General features: G+C 30.3%; 2 protein-coding genes across 3 annotated transcripts; both read left to right on the forward strand.

Moving 5' to 3' along the window:
- The first annotated feature begins 528 nt into the window (after positions 1-528).
- Positions 529-3,535, forward strand: LOC130957993 (gibberellin-regulated protein 4-like). Its single transcript, XM_057884865.1, has 4 exons — positions 529-705; positions 797-841; positions 2,073-2,106; positions 3,270-3,535. Exons 1-4 carry the CDS (start codon positions 637-639, stop codon positions 3,449-3,451), a joined length of 330 nt encoding a protein of 109 aa, XP_057740848.1. The 5' UTR covers positions 529-636; the 3' UTR covers positions 3,452-3,535.
- A 1,890-nt stretch (positions 3,536-5,425) lies between these two features.
- Positions 5,426-14,990, forward strand: LOC130957437 (structural maintenance of chromosomes protein 4). 2 transcript variants are annotated; one of them, XM_057884294.1, is made up of 28 exons: positions 5,426-5,596; positions 5,702-5,791; positions 5,918-6,019; positions 6,666-6,842; positions 6,931-7,061; positions 7,338-7,416; positions 7,507-7,664; positions 7,753-7,828; positions 7,946-8,074; positions 8,169-8,313; positions 8,444-8,574; positions 8,931-9,083; positions 9,171-9,360; positions 10,323-10,456; positions 11,117-11,275; positions 11,415-11,723; positions 11,817-11,993; positions 12,090-12,173; positions 12,247-12,456; positions 12,606-12,695; positions 12,764-12,885; positions 12,958-13,113; positions 13,190-13,297; positions 13,447-13,642; positions 13,986-14,073; positions 14,173-14,245; positions 14,348-14,471; positions 14,717-14,990. In XM_057884294.1, exons 1-27 carry the CDS (start codon positions 5,471-5,473, stop codon positions 14,466-14,468), a joined length of 3,714 nt encoding a protein of 1,237 aa, XP_057740277.1. In that variant the 5' UTR covers positions 5,426-5,470; the 3' UTR covers positions 14,469-14,471; positions 14,717-14,990. The 2 variants fall into 2 exon arrangements, with proteins under 2 accessions (XP_057740277.1, XP_057740276.1); XM_057884293.1 differs by having other exon boundaries at positions 14,348-14,990.
- Positions 14,991-19,615: the final 4,625 nt, after the last annotated feature.

Raw genomic sequence — 19,615 nt, forward strand, 5'->3', positions numbered from 1 at the left:
CATATGCTTTGCGTCACCGTCTTGTGAAGCATTAATGCATGCACATGTCTCGTATGTTCAATTCTTGGTATCATTGACATATTCTACAATATTCACACTCAATCAAAATAAATTGAAATTGCTGATGATCTGATATGCTTTATGAGTTATGACCCAATTCAAAAAGAGAATGTGAACACAACTTGAACTTTGACTTTGATCACCAAGTAAAGAGAATGGTTATTAGACACATAGTTTGTGTATTTGTACAACAAACTACATTTGGTATGATTTTTTCCTTTTCCAATTGGGCATAAAAAATTGAATCAATTCAGTAAATATTCCTATAACTCAAATTAACAAATTTGTCACACGACCTTAGTGTGATTTTGCATAAAAAGTGTGATGGATGAGTTGTATGTTTTTTTTAATGTTTGGATGAGCCAGAAATAAATCTGGCACCTAATAATATGAAATGATACCCCCACCTAAAGTTCTATAAAAGCCCCCACACTCTCTTTATGTCATATATACCACCATCATAATAAGTCATCACTGCCCCCTCTCTCTCTATCTCTTTATAGTGCCTTTTGGTTCTTTCATTTATATAAGCAAAATTTGGCTAAGTGTAGAGGAGATCTAAGAGAGGGGGTAACAATGGCCAAGTCTAAGTTCCTTGCTGTTTTTATCTTGGCCCTCATTGCCATTTCCATGCTTCAAACTGTGGTAACTAGTTGTGAATTATTATGGTAGACTTTTGATTGAAAGTAGAAAACACAATGGATTCTCTCTAACATGTTCTTGTTTGATTTTTAAGGTCATGGCATCTCATGGGCATGGAGGACACCATTACAATGACCAGGTATGTAATGTATAACCAAATGCCTCTTCTCTCTCTTCCACACATGCATTGTTTCTATCTCTCTTGGTGGGGTGGTCAAAAACCCAAGAATTAAGACCGGGGTAGCTACTAATACAAGTTGGTACAGATGAATGGTCCGTGTTTATTTTTTGGAAGATGAGAATGAAACTTATTTGTATGAAGATGTTGTTCACTTTGGTGAAAATTCAGATGCAGTTAAATTCACGTGAAGTTGATAGTTTAGAATCGTTAGATGACAATTTAGTCAAATCTATCAAATTATTAACGATTTTTAACTATTAACTTCACATGAAGTTAACTGCACATGAATTTTCACCATTCACTTTATATCTTTACAATACTACTTAAAGAATTAGTTATTAGACTTTTTGTCTGACGGATATTTTGGTAAAAAAAAAAAAGGAGTAACTAATTTGTCATGATACATACATTTTAATTTTAATTTTAATTTTAATTTTAATTTTATTCTTTTTATATCTACCTAAGGCAATGTTTGTGTTTTGAGGAATAAAAACACAAAAATGGTTCCTTTTCTCTTGTTTGGAATTGAAAATTATAGACGAGGTGAGAGTGTAAGGAGAAAAAAAAATTAGAATAGAAGAAAATTAATCAACTAGAAAAAAATTAGAAAAAATCAAGAAAGATAGATAATTTTATCAATTTTTTTTAAAAGGAATATATTCATTACTAATTGAATGCCTCCTGACTCTATTATTATTATTATTATCTTATTTATAATAAATTCTTCTTTTTAATGAGAAATTTTTAATTGGATTATAGACTTATTTTTACTCCTAATAGAGAATCAATAAACAGTGTGTATTTTTTACGCAACCAAATGAGATGTATTTTTTATTCTTTTATTTTAAGAAAAATGTCTCAACACATCATAATGTATGTCGAGAAAAATATATCAAAATAAATAAATAAACAGAGCAAATAACATGTACCCAATATATTTTTTTTCTTTTTCTCCCTTTCAACTATTTTCATTTATCTAATGTCTTTATTTGTCTCTATTATTGCATTAATTTTCTTATTTTCTTATTGACAATAGAAGTTGGGCCGGGGTAAGACTTTCTTCAATTAGTAACATTAGGAATTTGATTTCAACAAACTACTAAGCTTATTAGGGCTGAATATAATTAATAATTAATAATGCCAAATGATTTCTGACTTCGATCTGCTTCTCAAATGTGGTTTTTCTCAGAGGAAATATGGACCTGGCAGTCTCAAGAGCTACCGTAAGTAATGTTTTTCTTTGTTTTATTAATTACATCATTAATGCTTAACGCATAGAATATCTATTTGTTTTTTTTAGATTGAGATCCATTTCTTTTTGTTATCTATAAATGTCTTATGACCCTTTTTTAATGAAATGTTATTTTTTGTTAAAAGAAAATCAAAATTTATTCAAAAATATTTATAAATAATTTATTTACATAATTAATTTAGATTGGTCAAGTAGTTAATTCATTTATCCATTTAAATGAATTTTGAAGTTCGAATTTTATTTATGCATACAATAATTTATTATTCAACAACAAACTTTTAAATAAAGTTTCAATTTATGATAAATTAATTCTTAACCTATCAGATGATGAGATATTATAGGCAACAAAAAAATTTGTTTACACTATCTATTTTATAAAAATATTATTGCACAGTCTAGTTTGCCGTTAAAGTTGCATCTTTTGAGTTTATGAATGGTAGTGTTTGGTGGAGAGATAGGAATGGAAAGATTGAGACTGAGAGGCAGAGATTAAGAGACAGAGATTGAAATAAATCTCAGTATTTTATTTGGTGCAAAATGAGAGATAGAAATTGAAACAAGAATGAAATTCTAATTTAATTTGTACAAAGAGTAAAATTGAAATTAATTAATTGAAATGAAGGTATTTTAGGTATAAAATGTTATTAAAGTTTTAGTCTCTATCTCTAAAAATTTTAGTCTTCTGTGTCCCTACCTTTTAAAAATACTGAAATTTTGGAGATAGAGACATAAATTTTAATACCAATTTCTAAACCAACAAATATGATAGTAGATCTCAACCTCCCGATCTCTCTTTCAATACCTCAAAAAAAATGTTACGTTAAAAGACATTTATATATTATTAATCTTTTAAAATTTTGAAATTTTAAAAAAGATATTTTTATTTTAAACACCTTAATAAGTACTTTAACAAATTCAGCCAATAATTGCATGGAAAACGCTTCTTAAGTTTATTAACATAAAAAATCTTGTTGCAATATTAACAAATTTAAGTTGATTCAAATTTTTATACAATTATTATTATAAAATTTATAATTTTTTTATATCTCGAATAACCTTATAAGAGTTACTTAGAATACTTGTTGGCAAGGAGCATTTACTTAACCTTTGTGTTGAAATGTATGATATGACCAGAATGCCCATCAAAATGTTCAACACGGTGCAGTAGGACCCAATACCACAAGCCGTGCATGTTTTTCTGTCAGAAGTGCTGTAACAAGTGCCTCTGTGTTCCCCCGGGGTATTATGGGAACAAAGCTGTCTGCCCCTGCTACAACAACTGGAAGACCAAGGAAGGAGGACCAAAATGCCCTTAATTAATTAGTTAATTAAACAGAGAGAAATTGAAAATTGAAAACCTTGTAAACAATAATTCTGAAAAAAAATCGTTAAAAATAAGAAAGTAGTAAACTGGGAGTATTTAATATTGAGTTTGTAATTTTATCGTATATGTGTTTAATTATCTTGGAATCAAGATAATTAGATCCTCAGATTTTATTTTATTAGTTTTTTATTTTTAAAAAAATTGATGCAATAATTTTAATTTATTTACTTCTGTTTCCTTCTTTATGGTCTAACAAAATAGATGATGCCGTTTGCTTTTCTTGGTTCTATACTTCTATGCCTCTCATGTATTATTTTATAGGTATTTTATATAATTTGTTGGTGTATTGATAGGGTCGGTGTATTAATTGAGGATGTGCCTTTATCTGTGGGCTCCTTTATTTGCATGCTACTCATTGTTGTTAAGTTTTAGAAAATTTTGATAAATTAAAAAATTAAATGTTATAATTATTTTTTTAAAAATATTTTGTTTGGTTAAAGTAATTATATCAGTTATATTTTTAAAATACTTTATTTGAAAAATAGTTAGATAACTTTTATTCATAAAATATGTAATTGATGTTATTGTTTATTAATTTTAAATATTAATTAAAAATAAATAAATTTCTAACTTTTTAATTCAAAAATACATAATTCTCTTACTAATTTAAATTATAAAAAAAGTCAATAATTTTTTAAAATGCGAGATATTTAAGTCCTTTTACTTAAAATATATAAAAACAAATCGATCTCTTGAAAAAATTTAGATATCTCATATTTTAAAAAGTGATTGACGTTTTTGTAATTTTTATTAATAGATGACTTATTTGTCTTCGAGACAAGAAATTAGGGACCTATTTATCGCTTATTCTCTAATATATATGAACATATTTTGAAGAGTGATATATTGAGGAGGAAATTGAAATTTTTTATTATTTATAGGTGAAATTTAAAATATTTTATTTTTAGTAGTTAATTTTTTTTTAAAAACAAATTATTGAAATTTAAGATGCTTTAAATTAATATCCAAACACAATATGTTGTCCTTAAAAATTTAAGAGATAAGAGTCTAAAAAAAAATACAGTTTCTTTGTTAAATACTCCATCCAAATATACTATCACTTTTTCCTCCTTTTCAAAGAGAGGTTAATATGGTGTTGAATGTTGATGTAGGTTGTTTACGGAACTTCTGTAGTGCTTTGTATTTTTTTTTTCTTGTTGGAAATTGTTAGCCAAACAAGTTAATTCATTTTTTTGACAAATTACAACCCTATGTCATGAGTTATAGCTTTTAATCGGAATATTTTTAGACTTTTTAGTTATTCTTCAAATAAAATTGTATATAAAAATAGTAAAATTAATCAATTATTAATAAATAATAATATTAGATATATAATTATTCAATCTATGAAATATTGTTGAACAATCCGAACTTATCTCTATGTAATAAAGGGTTGAAACTTTGAAGATTGAAGTACACTTTAGAAGTTTGGGCATGATGTCAAAGTTTATATAATGAAAAATATCTAAAATTCAATATTTGTATTTTAAAATTTTTTTAGTATAAGACAAAAAAATACAAAATTTTTAAATTTAACGATTCTCATCTATCAACTTCACATGAAGTTGACTGCACTTTAGTTTTTATGTACAAAAATATTATAAATATTAAAATTTAGATGTCTAATCAATTATTTATCTAAGAAATAAGGATACGTCTAAACCAAAAGTTGGTTGTGTTTTTTTTTTTTTTGGGTCATGAAAGTTGGTTGTGGTTACAACGCGTTTTTATTTTTTCTTTGGGATGGTGGACAAGGCTAATCATCAAAAGGCCCATCAATATGGCCCATTAAAATTTTGAATAGCCCAACAACATTCATTTCCGCGCCAATTCTGCCAACAAATTTTGAAAATCCCAAATAGCCAAAGGCTCCAAAATCTTTTTCATTTTCAGATAATTTCGGAGATCAAGAACTCGGAAAGCGCTTCCGAGTTGACTCGGACTGAGCATAATGGAGCAGCACGACGAGCCACCGGCGGCGGGAGGGTCGATTCGGCCGAGGCTCTTCATCAAGGAAATGGTGATGCGGAACTTCAAGTCCTACGCTGGAGAACAACGCGTTGGTCCTTTCCACAAGGTTAGGGTTTCTTTTTCTTTTTCCCGTTGCTTTTGATTTTAGTTACTTTGGTTGCTCTGAAAATTGAGTGTGCTACTCTGCTAAACGGTTTGTTTTGGAGCTAAGAGCTTCACGGCGGTGGTTGGACCCAACGGGAGCGGGAAGAGCAACGTCATTGACGCAATGCTGTTCGTCTTCGGGAAGCGAGCGAAGCAGGTGATATTTCTGGATTGTGTTCCCGAGTGTTTTTGTTTGTGCTGATTAACTCAATTTCCTTCTTTTGTCCTTTGTTTTTTTTTTTTAATTTTATTTTTATTTTGTCTTGGTCGTTGTGCTTTTCAGATGCGTTTGAACAAAGTATCTGAGCTCATTCATAATTCAACCAATCACCAGAATTTGGACAGTGCAGGGGTTTCTGTTCATTTCCAGGAGATTGTTGATTTGGTAAAATTCTCTTATGCTAGATATATTTATATTCATATTTATTATATTTAATATGCTAAGTTAGTCATTAGATTAGTTTATCTTGTGTTTAAAACAATGAATCATAAAAAGATATATTATTGCTGGAGCTTTTGAGGGGATTTTTTCCCAACTACAATTTAAGCTAAAGTAAGCCCTCTCATTCAGAAGATTAGTGTGTTTGATTTCAATATGCACACCATATCATGTAGGCATGGATAGTAGAATGGCAATTGAATTTCAATTCATTTTAATATGCTTAGTGAAATCCTTTTGAGTTATTTTTCAACATAATTTTTAGTCTCAAATAGTGATTTGTGCAGAAGTTGGAAAAATTGCCAATTGAATTCTGGTGCTGGTTCTGTTTCCAAAGGCTGAGATACTAACTGATACACAATAGTCCTGTACTTTTTCTTGCTTAATTTGGTTCTCATATTTCTTATTTTTGAATGGTTCCTTGTTGTATGCTCTAGAGCTAATTTTCAGTTTACCATCATCATACACTGACTGGCTACTTTTCAGAGTGCTCTGTGTGCTTGTTTTCTTTTTTTTTTTCCATCTCTTTTTCATCACATCCATCCTGTCTCTGCTTAAAATAGAACTAGTTATCACTTGGTGCAACTTGCAGGATGATGGAACGTATGAGGCTGTTCCTGGAAGTGATTTTGTGATTACCAGGGTTGCTTTCCGTGATAACTCCTCGAAGTATTATATTAATGACAGGACCAGTAACTTCACTGAAGTTACCAAGAAGCTTAAAGGAAAAGGTGTTGACCTTGACAATAATAGATTTCTAATCCTTCAGGTTTGCATCTGTTGCATGATGTTTTTTATGATTTTATGTTTTTTTTATTTGGTCTTATACATCTTCATATTTGATCTGTTTCTTTTAGGGTGAAGTTGAGCAGATATCACTTATGAAACCAAAAGCTCAAGGACCTCACGATGAAGGTTTTTTAGAATATCTAGAAGACATCATTGGAACAAACAAATATGTTGAAAAGATTGATGAGTCATATAAACAGTGAGCACCTTTTTTATCCATTTCAATACAAAAAGATTAAGAATGCAATTTTCTTTTTAAATACCTATATTTGTTGTTCTTTTTGCCTGATTGAATTTCATTTGATTAGCTATAATTAAACATAATGGTTCATTTATTGTAACAAGTAACAATTCTTTCTGTGTACTACTTCTGTCTGTAGGATAACTTCATATTTTTTGGTGATTTTGAAAACTAATTAAGTTTCAAGTTTAACATAGAATTCCTCATTTCTGCAATCTTTGGTTGTTGATAAAGATTAGAAACTCTGAACGAGAAACGATCTGGAGTGGTTCAAATGGTTAAGCTTTCTGAGAAAGAAAGAGATGGCTTGGAGGCATGTATATTTGTGGTTTTTTTTTTTTATTTAATCTTTTTGGGGCAACATTTTACATTTGACAGACACCTAAGAGTTCCTTTGTATCAGGATGTGAAAAATGAAGCTGAAGCATACATGCTGAAGGAGTTATCTTTGCTGAAATGGCAAGAGAAAGCTACAAAGTTGGCCCTTGATGATACTGGTGCAAAAATGGATGAGAAACATGAGATAATTTCTAGCCTCGAAGAAAGTCTCAAGGCAGAAAGGTAAATTTTGATCTAAATTGGTAATTTTGTCACAGCCAATGCATTGTTATGCCTGTCTCATGAAGAACTTGGTGATATCTTACTCTAGGGATAAAATCCAAGAGAGCAAACAAACTTTGGAGGAGATAGAAGCCAAGCACAACAAGCATTTAAAAAGACAAGAGGTTTGCAGGACATGGGTCTTGGAGTTGATATCTGTTTGCTTTAAGGGCATTTTATGCTCAATGTATAGCTCATCATGCAGTAACCTAGTAAAATGTTTCTTGATTTCCGTTGTGCAGGAGCTAGATAGTGATATGAGGAAGTGCAAGGAGGAGTTCAAAGAATTTGAGAGACAAGATGTCAAGTTTCAGGAAGATTTCAAGCATGTGAGCCAGAAAATAAAGAAGCTGGAGGATAAAGTTGAAAAAGTGAGGGGAATTCGCCATAGTTTGTAATTTATAACTATATGTTAGCTGAAAGTATTCCTAAATAATACACCTCATCCATTCATTCTTATTTCAGGATTCTGCAAAACATGACACCCTTGTAAAGGAGGGTGAGAACTCAATGGATCTGATACCAAAACTTGAGGACAATATCCCAAAACTGCAACAATTGTTGCTTGATGAGGAGAAGATCTTAGAAGAGATAATTGATTGCTCCAAAGGTGTAACCTTGTTTGCTTCTTCAAAGGAGCTGATACTCTATGTGCATATTTGTGGGCCTTGACCTAGTTACTAGCATCTATTTTCCCTTTGGTTCGACTTTTAAATTGATTGTTTCTTATTGATAAACAGTTGAAACTGAGAAGTTCCGCTCTGAGCTTGCTAAAATTCGTGCCGAGCTTGAACCTTGGGAAAAAGATTTGATTGAGCACAAGGGGAAACTTGATGTTGCATCTACTGAGACTAAGCTTCTAAATGAAAAGGTGAGAATGACAAATTTCATTGTTCACAGAAATGAAGAAAATACTTTAGTTTATCTCCATTATGTCTTAGAATATCAATGGATATCTACTAGGGTTAGTTTTTTATATATACTATTATTCTAATATTATTTCTTTATTTGGTTAGGATTTCTCTTTTTTTGTAAATAGGATTAATGTCGTGTCTCTTGTGACACAACAATATAATCATATCAGTATATTTTTTCATAATAGGAGGCAGTTATGTTTTTTTTTTGTGCTTTGTTACTTGCTGCCATACTCATGTTGGCAAAACTAGAACTGTTCAAATCTTCCTCTAATAGAATGTAGGATGAAAGTTATTTTGAATCTTTTTTCAGCATGAAGCTTCTCATAAAGCTTTTAAGGAAGCTCAAAGTCAGATGAAAATCATATCAGAAACAATTGAATCAAAAACTGCCAGCATTTCTCAAATTATGGGTGATATAGAAAAGAGAAAGCGTGACGCAGTGGATGCACACCAAGTGGAAGAAGTGAGGATCTTTTATCTTTTTTTATTATTCTTGCTCTTTGAAAATGTTACCCCTAAGCATGCATTTATCTGAGTGGTCTTCTCCCAGGAATGTATTAAAGAACAAGATGCGTTGATACCTCTAGAGCAAGCTGCCCGACAAAAGGTTGCAGAGCTGAAGTCTGTAATGGATTCTGAGAAAAGTCAGGGATCAGTTCTAAAGGAAATCTTGAAAGCTAAGGAAACCAAGAAAATAGAGGGAATATATGGACGCATGGGTGATTTAGGGGCTATTGATGGTGAGGTTTTTATAAACCTGTTTTTAAGCTTCATTAGTTTTCCAAATATGCATTTTTTTTTATGTTTAACTGTTGGAAACCTGTTTTGGATGATACTGCTTGTATTTAATTTAGTGTTTTAAATTTTGTAGTTATTTTATGAGTTTTTCAAGAAAAGATATATCTTTTTATGTAATCAAAACTCAATGATTAGGCTTCTTGTTTGAGGCATTAGTATCATGGAAATGCTAAACCACTGGTTAGAAACTAGACTTTATCTTCATCCTACTGATCATTTGGTTCTTGATAGTGTCACTCGTGGAAGAGGTGAATTCTGTTCTCCTAAACTCATCCATACATAATTAATCATAATCTGGACTGTATAACCATACATGGATAGTCAGGATTATAAACTGTTAAGTGTTTAAAAGTTATATGATCACTTTAAAAAGTGATGTAGCTTTATGTTCTGATATTGACTGTTAGTGTAAGATTCAACAGGGGCCAAACTTGCTCCTCTAACGCCTATATAAAACCATTTTATCCTCTCCTTACTGCATCTATGTATTTGCTGTATTCAATATTTGACCTTAAGGTATAGAGCAGAAAAAGAATCAACATCAGACCTAAAATCCATCTCATGATTTCTCCCAGTATGACATCAATTCACAGAAGCACTATTTTCAGCATTATATCCTATTGTTAGATGGCCTTTGGCCTAAGCCTTGATCCATGGCCAAGGAGTTGGCAAGAAAGTTAATAGCATAGTTACCCTATTCTCAGTTTATTTTTGTTAGTTTACATTGTTCCATTTTTCTATATGTTGATACTGTGGTTTATTATTAGAATGATACTTGATCATGAAATTTTATGTTCTTTTTCTACCCTGCAATCTGGTGAATGGTGATTTCGATAACACTCTATGTTTTGTTTGTATGCCCAGTATGCTAATATTTTTACTTCTTTGTCTTCCATGATTGCAGCAAAGTATGATATTGCAGTATCAACAGCGTGTGCTGGTCTTGATTATATTGTAGTGGAAACAACAAATGCAGCTCAAGCATGTGTTGAGCTGCTTCGTCGAGAGAATCTTGGTGTTGCTACGTTCATGATATTGGTAATTTTTAACTATCATTACGTCTTTGAATGATCACTCTTAATGTTTAGGATAGCATGAATAGATTTGTTTTGCCATAGCCTCCCTTGGATTTGTATAAACTCGAATGGACTCATTGCCTAGATGCTGGTTTTAGGTTTGTACATTTCCAGTCCCAGCTTCTAGTTCCTTTAAGAGTTTCTGCTGATTATATATTAGCATCTCCATTAAATACTAAAATTAATATTTCAAGTACTTTGTTTTAAGTGTGAAGATTCCGTTGTTGAAGGAGACATTTCATTGACGTATTTAGTCATCTGGTTCTTTGGATTCTGAACTGGTTCAACTGGAACTTATTATTAAACCATTCCTGTTTTTGGCAAAAGCCATTGTACTATAGCCATTTATGTACTTCAATTAGATAGCGTGTGAATTTTGTGTAGTCCAACTTCATCTTTGGAGGTTTTAATGTAGTTGAAAGCCTTTTATGTGTTTTGAAGAATCTAATGGCCATGCGCTTACACCACGTAAGGGATTGAAAGCATGACAGCTTCTTAACGTTGAGTTCTGTATACACACTGTTATGAATGATGTGTGTATTATTTTGGTATACTGATAGCACATGGAAGTGAAGTTAATTTGATAATTATGACTGACAATTTTTTTTCTTTATGTAATCAGGAGAAGCAAGTTGACCTTCTTCCAATGTTAAAAAAGAAAGTTAGCACCCCAGAGGGGGTCCCGCGCCTTTTTGATTTAGTAAAAGTACATGATGAAAGAATGAAGCTTGCTTTCTTTGCTGCCCTGAGAAATACGGTTGTTGCTAAGGATCTAGACCAGGTCAATTACACTTCTCTAGCAGAAAACTTGGCTTTTTATGTTAATAAGGGCTTACTGTAATACAAATTTGCGGAATAAAATATAGAAACTTTGGACAATATAATCAACATTTAAGTATTTTCCCTCTTGAAAATTTTAGGCAACACGTATAGCATACGGTGGCAACCATGAGTTTCGACGAGTCGTTACTCTTGATGGTGCACTTTTTGAAAAATCAGGAACAATGAGTGGTGGGGGCAGTAAACCCCGTGGGGGGAAGATGGGGACATCTATTCGAGCTACCAGTGTGTCTACAGAAGCGGTTGCAAATGCTGAAAAGGAGTTATCTGGATTAGCTAATAAATTGAATGACATTCGCGAAAGAATAGCAGATGCTGTGAGACGATATCAAGCCTCTGAAAAAGCTATTGGTTCTTTGGAAATGGAGTTGGCTAAAAGCCAGAAGGAGGTAATCCATAGTTTTGAGTCTGAAAGGACACTTTTCTTGGAGTTGTTGGTGTAGGGCCTTCAGGTTTTATGCTTTTCTACCATCATTCTGCAGGTTGATAGTTTGACATCACAACATAAATACATTGAAAAGCAACTTGATTCCCTTGAGGCTGCATCAAATCCGCAGCAGGATGAGCTTGATAGACTGGAAGAGTTGAAGAAGATTATTTCTGCAGAAGAAAGGGAGGTTAATAGACTTATTGATGGGTCTAAACAACTAAAGAAAAAGGTTGGTGATTCCATTATAAGTGAGGGTTACCTAGGATGTTGAATAAACCTTATGCCTTTAATTAACTTAACATGGTTGGCTCAATTTTCTCTTCAGGCTGCAGAGCTACAGAAAAATATTGAAAATGCTGGTGGGGAAAAACTAAAATCTCAGAAGTCAAAGGTCCAGAAAATTCAGTCTGTAAGCAACTTGTATACCCAGAACTGTTCAGTTGATTTGATTTTGTGTCTGTACTAATGGTTCCTATTGGCAGGATATCGATAAGAACCAATCAGAGATTAACCGCCACAAGGTACAAATAGAGACGGGACAAAAGATGATGAAAAAGTTGATTAAGGGAATTGAGGAGTCAAAGAAGGAGGTAGAACGCCTTACTGGAGAAAAAGAAAAGTTGAAGTCCAAGTTTAAAGAAATTGAACAGAAAGCATTTGGTGCTCAAGAAAGTTATAAGAAAATAGAAGAGGTTTGCTTTCTTGTCTCGCACTATATTATGTAGAACTTGTGCGTGGACAGTGATATGCATTAAATCGTAGTGCTTTTTATATATGTTTTCTAAATGTATATAAGTTTTGGTTGTTATTGTGTTGTATTTGATTTTTTTCCCCTATGCAGCTGATATACAAACATAAGGTTGTCTTGGATGAAGCAAAGGCAGAGTACGAAAAGATGAAAAAAGCGGTGGATGTATTGCGGGCATCTGAGGTACCTCTAGTATCTTTTCAAGGTTACTTAATATTCGAAGTTTTCTCATGGCAGTAAATAATTTTTAGGTTGATGCTGATTTCAAACTAAAAGATATGAAGAAAGCATGCAAAGAATTGGAAATGAGGGGGAAGGGTTACAAGAAAAGACTTGATGAGTTGCAAACTACTATTAGCAAGCATCTTGAGCAGTAAGTCATTAGCTATTCGAATTTGGGTATCTTTCATCTTGACATTCTTATAAGGTTGTACAATTGTTGCAGAATCCAAGTTGATTTAGTAGATCCCGAAAAGCTACAGGCTACATTGGCTGATGATAATCTTAATGCGGCTTGTGACCTTAAAAAGGCCCTTGAAATGGTTGGATTGCTTGAAGCACAGTTGAAGGAGATGAATCCAAATCTTGATTCAATTGCAGAGTATAAGTTTTTAAAATTTGTTATCCTAGTTATCTTTCATTTTGATGTTTCCTAATGAATTTTCTTTGACTGTCAGGTACCGGAAGAAGGTACAACTGTACAATGAGCGAGTTGAAGAACTTAATGCAGTCACCCAGGAGCGGGATGATATAAAGAAGCAATATGATGAGTGGAGGAAGAAGAGGTGTGCATATTTTTTGTTACCATGATCTAATTTATATATAATATGGCCCAAGTAGATTAGGTACCTGACTTAATTGGACTTGGTGGTTGGTTTAATTTAATTGATGAGTGTTGCTTTGACAAAAATATTACCTGAATGTGTTCTTTCAGATTAGATGAGTTTATGGAAGGATTTAATGCCATATCTTTAAAGTTAAAGGAAATGTACCAGATGATTACACTAGGAGGTGATGCAGAACTTGAGCTGGTGGATTCTTTGGATCCTTTTTCTGAAGGTGTTGTGTTCAGTGTTAGACCGCCAAAGAAAAGCTGGAAAAATATTGCTAATCTATCGGGTGGAGAAAAGGTTCTCTCTCTTTTTGCTGTCTTTTCCTTTTCTATTTGGCGTCAATTTATGTAAAGAAAAATCATTTTGTTTAAGCAAGTATTCTATGTTCTCGGTGACTATTGGTTTAATCCTAGTAATCATTAACAAAAGTACCTTCATTACAATGTTCTAAAAGCCAAACTAATCAGTTGAACTTGAACCGTTCGCTTGTGAGCTGTAATTAATATTTTCAATTAAAAAATTTTCTTATTAAATTATAATAACTTGTTTAATTTCCATGTTAGTTGTCATAATATTGTTTCATGGATACGAATCTTTTTCCTGTTAAAGTTGATCTAGATTTTTTATCTCCATTTTGCAGACTCTTAGCTCATTGGCACTTGTATTTGCCCTTCATCATTACAAGCCCACCCCCCTCTATGTAATGGATGAAATTGATGCTGCCCTGGGTAAATGCTAATGTTTATAAAAGCAAAATCTCTTTTGATTCCAAGTCCTATGTCTGTTTTGCGGTGTATTGAATCCCGTATTGTTGTATGATTTCGCAGACTTCAAGAATGTATCCATTGTTGGGCATTATGTAAAGGATAGGACTAAGGATGCTCAGTTCGTGATCATTAGGTACGTTTGGCAGTGATAGTTCTAGAATATGTTCATACCTGTGCTAGTATCATTCTCAGATATGCATTTGACTAATCCAAACATTGTGTTTTCTTCCTGCAGCCTCAGGAACAATATGTTTGAATTGGCCGATAGACTAGTTGGGATTTATAAGACTGATAATTGCACGAAGAGCATTACGATTGATCCAGCGAGTTTTGTTGTATGCCAAAAGGCTGCTTAAAAGGTTTGTGAAGTTGCTGCTGCTGTTAAAATTAACTATTGTTCATTATAGTTTGAACGGATGCATGGGACATGAAAAATATTTGTATGTAGTTTTGTTTGTTGTATCAGCTTGTCTTCCCCTAAATTAATGTTCTTATTGATTTATATGGAAGGCTTCAATCCAAATATGACATGTATATAATGTGTAACCCAAATTGGTTTTAGTTTAAAGTTAGACTCTCAGCTTAAGTGCAGTATTAATGGCAGAAAATCAAGAGCGAAATCTAGGAAATGCTTTGGCACTCTCCTTTGCTATCCATTCTGCAAACTTGTTGCCCTCCCTGTGTAATTGTGACAAAATTTGACCCACAAACTTCTCTTCTCAATCTGGTGATATTGCTACTCTTAAACAGAGCCAAAATCATTGATTAGAAAGTTTTGTCTACAATTTCAATGATTGGGATGTATAATATGCACTACTTGAATCTTGACAAAGCAATATTGATTAGTAATGATAAGTACGTCAATATATTTTTATTGAGGATTGTTATTTGAGCACTTTGTACCTTTTTTATTTGTACACGTATGAAACATATAAATTTAATATTATTTTCTGTTACATCAATATTTCTAATAATTCACCATGAAAAACGTGATTAGAACTTTAATAAATGACATTCTATTTATTTTTATGATAATATCAAGAACAGGTAAAATCTTTCTAGTTGATTTAACTTTAAAAAATAGTATCCGGAAGATTCTCGATTTTGATTTATAATTGTCATCTAAAGAGCTTTTAAAAAGATTTAATTATTAAGAAGGATATTTAATATTATAATTATTAAAAAGAATAAATTTTTTTTATAATATTTATAATATTTTTAAAAAATAACCAAATGTTTTTATAAAAAAAATATTTTTAATTATTTTTTATTTGTTTTTCATGATTTTATATTAATAATTTTTATTTTTTTAAAATTTTAGTCATTTTTATTAATTATTTATTTATTTTTATTTGTTTTTTTTTTATTTTTGTGATCTTTCATTTTTTTTTATTATTTCTGGTTCCACTTTAGTATATGATGAAAACCATAATGTTTCATAAGAATGCTCCATTATGTGGTGTACACGGCTGGAAATTCTTAGAATTCTTTAAACTTTAAGATCATTTATCTTAAATTATTAAGAAATAAATATTTAAATGTGGAAGTATTTTTTTAATTTGTGTGAGTAGGGGTGGCAAAGCGGGTTGGTCTGTTCCAATTCGTCCTATCCCGATTAAGTCCGCCTCATAAACAGGGTGGATCGGCCTGCTTCGCCAATTAAAATGGGTTTAAAAAGCTAGCCCGCTCTATTTTATGGAGGGTTGGCGGGCTAACCCACTTGACTCTTTTTTTTAAATAAAATTTATTAAAATTAACAAAAAAAATTAAAAAATAAAATATAAATAAAAAATAGTCAAATTATAATATAATTTTTTATTATTTTTTTTTTAATTTTTAACTTCAATAAAATTGTTCAAAATAATATTTGTCAATATAATCATCTTTATTTTAAAAAATAAATCACATAATTTGAGCATATATACGAAATTGTAAAATAAAATAAATAAAATTAATAACTAAAAGAAGAATAAAAACAAAAAATGAAAAAAAGTGTTTAAAAATTCTATAATTATTAATTTTATAATAGTAACTACTCTTTTATTTAATAAAAAAATAAAAATAAAAAGCTTCGACCCGGCGGACCGGCCTGCCTCGCCCCGCCAAAACCCGCCAATTTGACGGTGCGGGTTTGGCGGGTTTTTTTAATTTGGCGGGCTCCAAATCCTAACCCAACCCTCCTTTTTTAGCGGGTTTAGCGGATCAGCCCGGCGGGCTCGACCTGTTTTGCCACCCCTATGTGTGAGCATGATTGAAACAGTTTGATTTTTTTATCTTTCTTAATCAAAGTCTTCTATATTATTAATAGGACTAAATCACACCTCTTTTGATAGACAAAGAAGTACGAAGATGACTTTGATCTATTAGAGATCAAAATTTTGAAATTACTATTTATATTTGAGTGTGAGACCCATTAAACCTTAAAACCCAAATAAAATAGTATTTCTAGTTTTATTCTCATTTAATTTCAAATAAAAAATAATAATGACTAAATTAATTCAACATTTATGACAATAAATGAAATTACCATTATATAAGATATTTAATTTGAAAAAACTTACTTTATGATTATGATTGTGTATTGTCCATAAATAGATTAAGAAATAATAATTTTCTAACAATCTCCCACTTAGATTTATAGATATATATTTTCCTGAGATAATCATAACTTATAAATTCTATACGCACATCTGAATGCTATTTTTTTGATTACCTTAACAATTTGGTCCGTCTCATATACCAGTTATGAAATTACCGCAGCTTTTATCAAATTAGTGTCGTGACAAAACCACTATAAACATCATACTAATATACTCAACGACGTAAATTAAATTTAGATGAAAAAATTCAGAAATTACATACGAAAATGATTTTATGCATGCCTATTTTCAACTGGTCTAACTTTAATAAGTTTTATGAGATCACGAGTCAGAGTGAAAACGAAAGTGAATACATTATTTCTGTAAAAACATCTATATCATAAATTTGTCTAAACCATACGAGTATCCAAATGCACATTTCCATGGAAATAATATATCATAAAATGATATGACATTCATATGAATAGTATCCACAAAAAAAACTTTGCATATTTGTTTCTTACTAATCAAATATGCATGCATTTGTGAAATTTGTGCTAAGTTGCTCACAAGACACTTAAACACTCTGAACTCTCTTGTTTAACAAAAAGTTTAAAATATTAGACTACTAATCTTTTAAATTTATTTTCATAATTTGTGACAGATATTTGTAGTCACTAAAATGGATGTATTCAAAAAGTAGTTTATATTCAAGTATTCTAGTAAAAAGAGTAATAATTATATTCACAAAATTTTTTCAAAAAACTCTTATAATGAATATATGAAAGCACCTACTCAAATGAAGTTGTTAAAAATATTTTTTTTATTAAGAGTCTTGTGTTAAAAGTGTGTTTTGTTTGTTTGGCCATATTTTAAAAAAAGATAACACTTTTATAGTAAATCAAATCAAACCCTACAAATCATCATCTGATAGTAAAAAGGATGCATCTTTATATAAAGACAATTATAAAATTTTTATGATAGTATCCACCATATATGAATATACCTGTAGTGAATTATAATTGCCTTGACATCCAACAAAGTAAGAATCTGAATACCAAAAGATCTTTAACTTTAATTTCTAACTTCATATGTGTGAACATGTACCCTTTTGCTATAACAAAAATTGTTTGTCTACTATTTAGTGGTCCATTATTAACCGACTCAAATATCTGCCAAAGATACCAATAAAGTACACAATAATTATAATTGTACAAATTTGTTATCTATCAGACTACTGATGAAGCATAATAAATCTTATGCACTTTTGAGCTTTATAACTTTTTTTTGAGGTACGTAATAAGACTATACTTGTCTTCTTAGAGTTGAGTATATAATCTTATTTATAATTCTGCATGCTGACATACAAGAATAGTAAAAATATAATTATGCCTGGTCCATTGAACTGATATAAGTCATTAACCACAATTATCTCAAAAAGGTCATGTGAGATAATAATTTGATAAAATATAAGTTATTAATGAAAAAAAAGTCTCTCTTTTCTTTTAATTTCTAAAAAAAAATTCTATTTAAAAAATAGACTAACAAATGCGTGCCCAGCAGATATAACTTTAAAACAAAATAATATATTAACACAAGTTACATATTATATGAATAAAATTTATATAATGGTGGACTCAACAAAAATACTCAGCACAATATTAATATTTAGTCTTTGGATAAAAATATTAATTTATAAATGTTTTAATATAGTAATCAAACATTGATAATAAATCATGTCAAACAATAAATCTATCTTTGAACAAATTTATTGTTCACATGGAATCAAATAAGTATCACATATTTATTATCACAAATGCACATATATTTTGGCAAGGTACAGAACTTCCTTTGAACCAATTCGTACTCACATAAACTACGTACACATAAATTCATTTAGTGCAGCTTGCTAAATATTCTCACCAAAATTCTATCAAACAATAAGCCTATCTTTGGATCGATTTATTGTTCACATGAAAATTTGAGAATTATACCTATTTATTACTGCATATATTTTTTTATTAATTGGCTAAACACCAACTTTTTTTTGAATCGATTAGTGGTTGCATAATTAAATAGAAAATAAACATAAGGTTCAATGTTTATTATTTTGGCAAATAATAAATTTTTTTTGGGTCGATTATTGTTCACATAAATAATAAGCATTGATTTATTCTTAACTAACCATCCAAATATATAAATATCAATTATATTCAAATGTAACTCTGTTAAATATAAACTTTCTTTTTGTTCAACCAATATTCGCATAAATTACATATCATCATATTCTTAATGTTCTAAAATAAATTAATTTTCACAAAAGAAACTATTTTGACAGTATTATGTTCAATTAATTTATTTCAAAATTAAACCTTATAAAATATATAAATATAATATAATCCAAATTATTACTAATTTCTTTATATAACAAAACCAAATACTTATTTAACATAAAAATAATAAACAAAATAATAAGACACAATATATAACTACCATATAATATTGTCAATCTTTATTAATAATACACATAGTTTCATATATGAAAATTGCTAATTTCGTTTTAACAAAAAATAAATTTATAGTAAACTATAATAGGAATCAAATTCCAAAAAAAAAAAAATAAACATATATAACACAAACTTGATTATGAATTAATATTCATATCATTATGCGTATCCAAAATATATAATATTGTTAATGTATGTATATAATTTTGTCCAATGTAAACCTTCTTTTTTTATTATTTAATTGATAAATATTTGCATAAATTACACATACAATAACTCTTATATTCTAAAATATAATTAATTTTTATACCAAATCAATGACACACAAATTAAATCGTAGAATATACAAAATACAACTTATTACCAAATATTTTTCTTTTCAGTAAAACCCAAAAGAAGAGAGATGTACACTTTCTG

This window comes from Arachis stenosperma, chromosome 10, assembly GCF_014773155.1.
Source record: "Arachis stenosperma cultivar V10309 chromosome 10, arast.V10309.gnm1.PFL2, whole genome shotgun sequence".
Lineage (NCBI taxonomy): Eukaryota > Viridiplantae > Streptophyta > Magnoliopsida > Fabales > Fabaceae > Arachis > Arachis stenosperma.

Coding starts and splice junctions, on each gene's coding strand:
- LOC130957993 (XM_057884865.1), top strand. CDS start 637: ATGGCCAAGTCTAAGTTCCTTGCTGTTTTTATCTTGGCCCTCATTGCC. Junction 706..796: donor TTTCCATGCTTCAAACTGTG/GTAACTAGTTGT, acceptor TTGATTTTTAAG/GTCATGGCATCTCATGGGCA. Junction 2,107..3,269: donor TGGCAGTCTCAAGAGCTACC/GTAAGTAATGTT, acceptor TGATATGACCAG/AATGCCCATCAAAATGTTCA.
- LOC130957437 (XM_057884293.1), top strand. CDS start 5,471: ATGGAGCAGCACGACGAGCCACCGGCGGCGGGAGGGTCGATTCGGCCG. Junction 10,457..11,116: donor TTGCTACGTTCATGATATTG/GTAATTTTTAAC, acceptor TTATGTAATCAG/GAGAAGCAAGTTGACCTTCT. Junction 13,298..13,446: donor GATGAGTGGAGGAAGAAGAG/GTGTGCATATTT, acceptor GTGTTCTTTCAG/ATTAGATGAGTTTATGGAAG.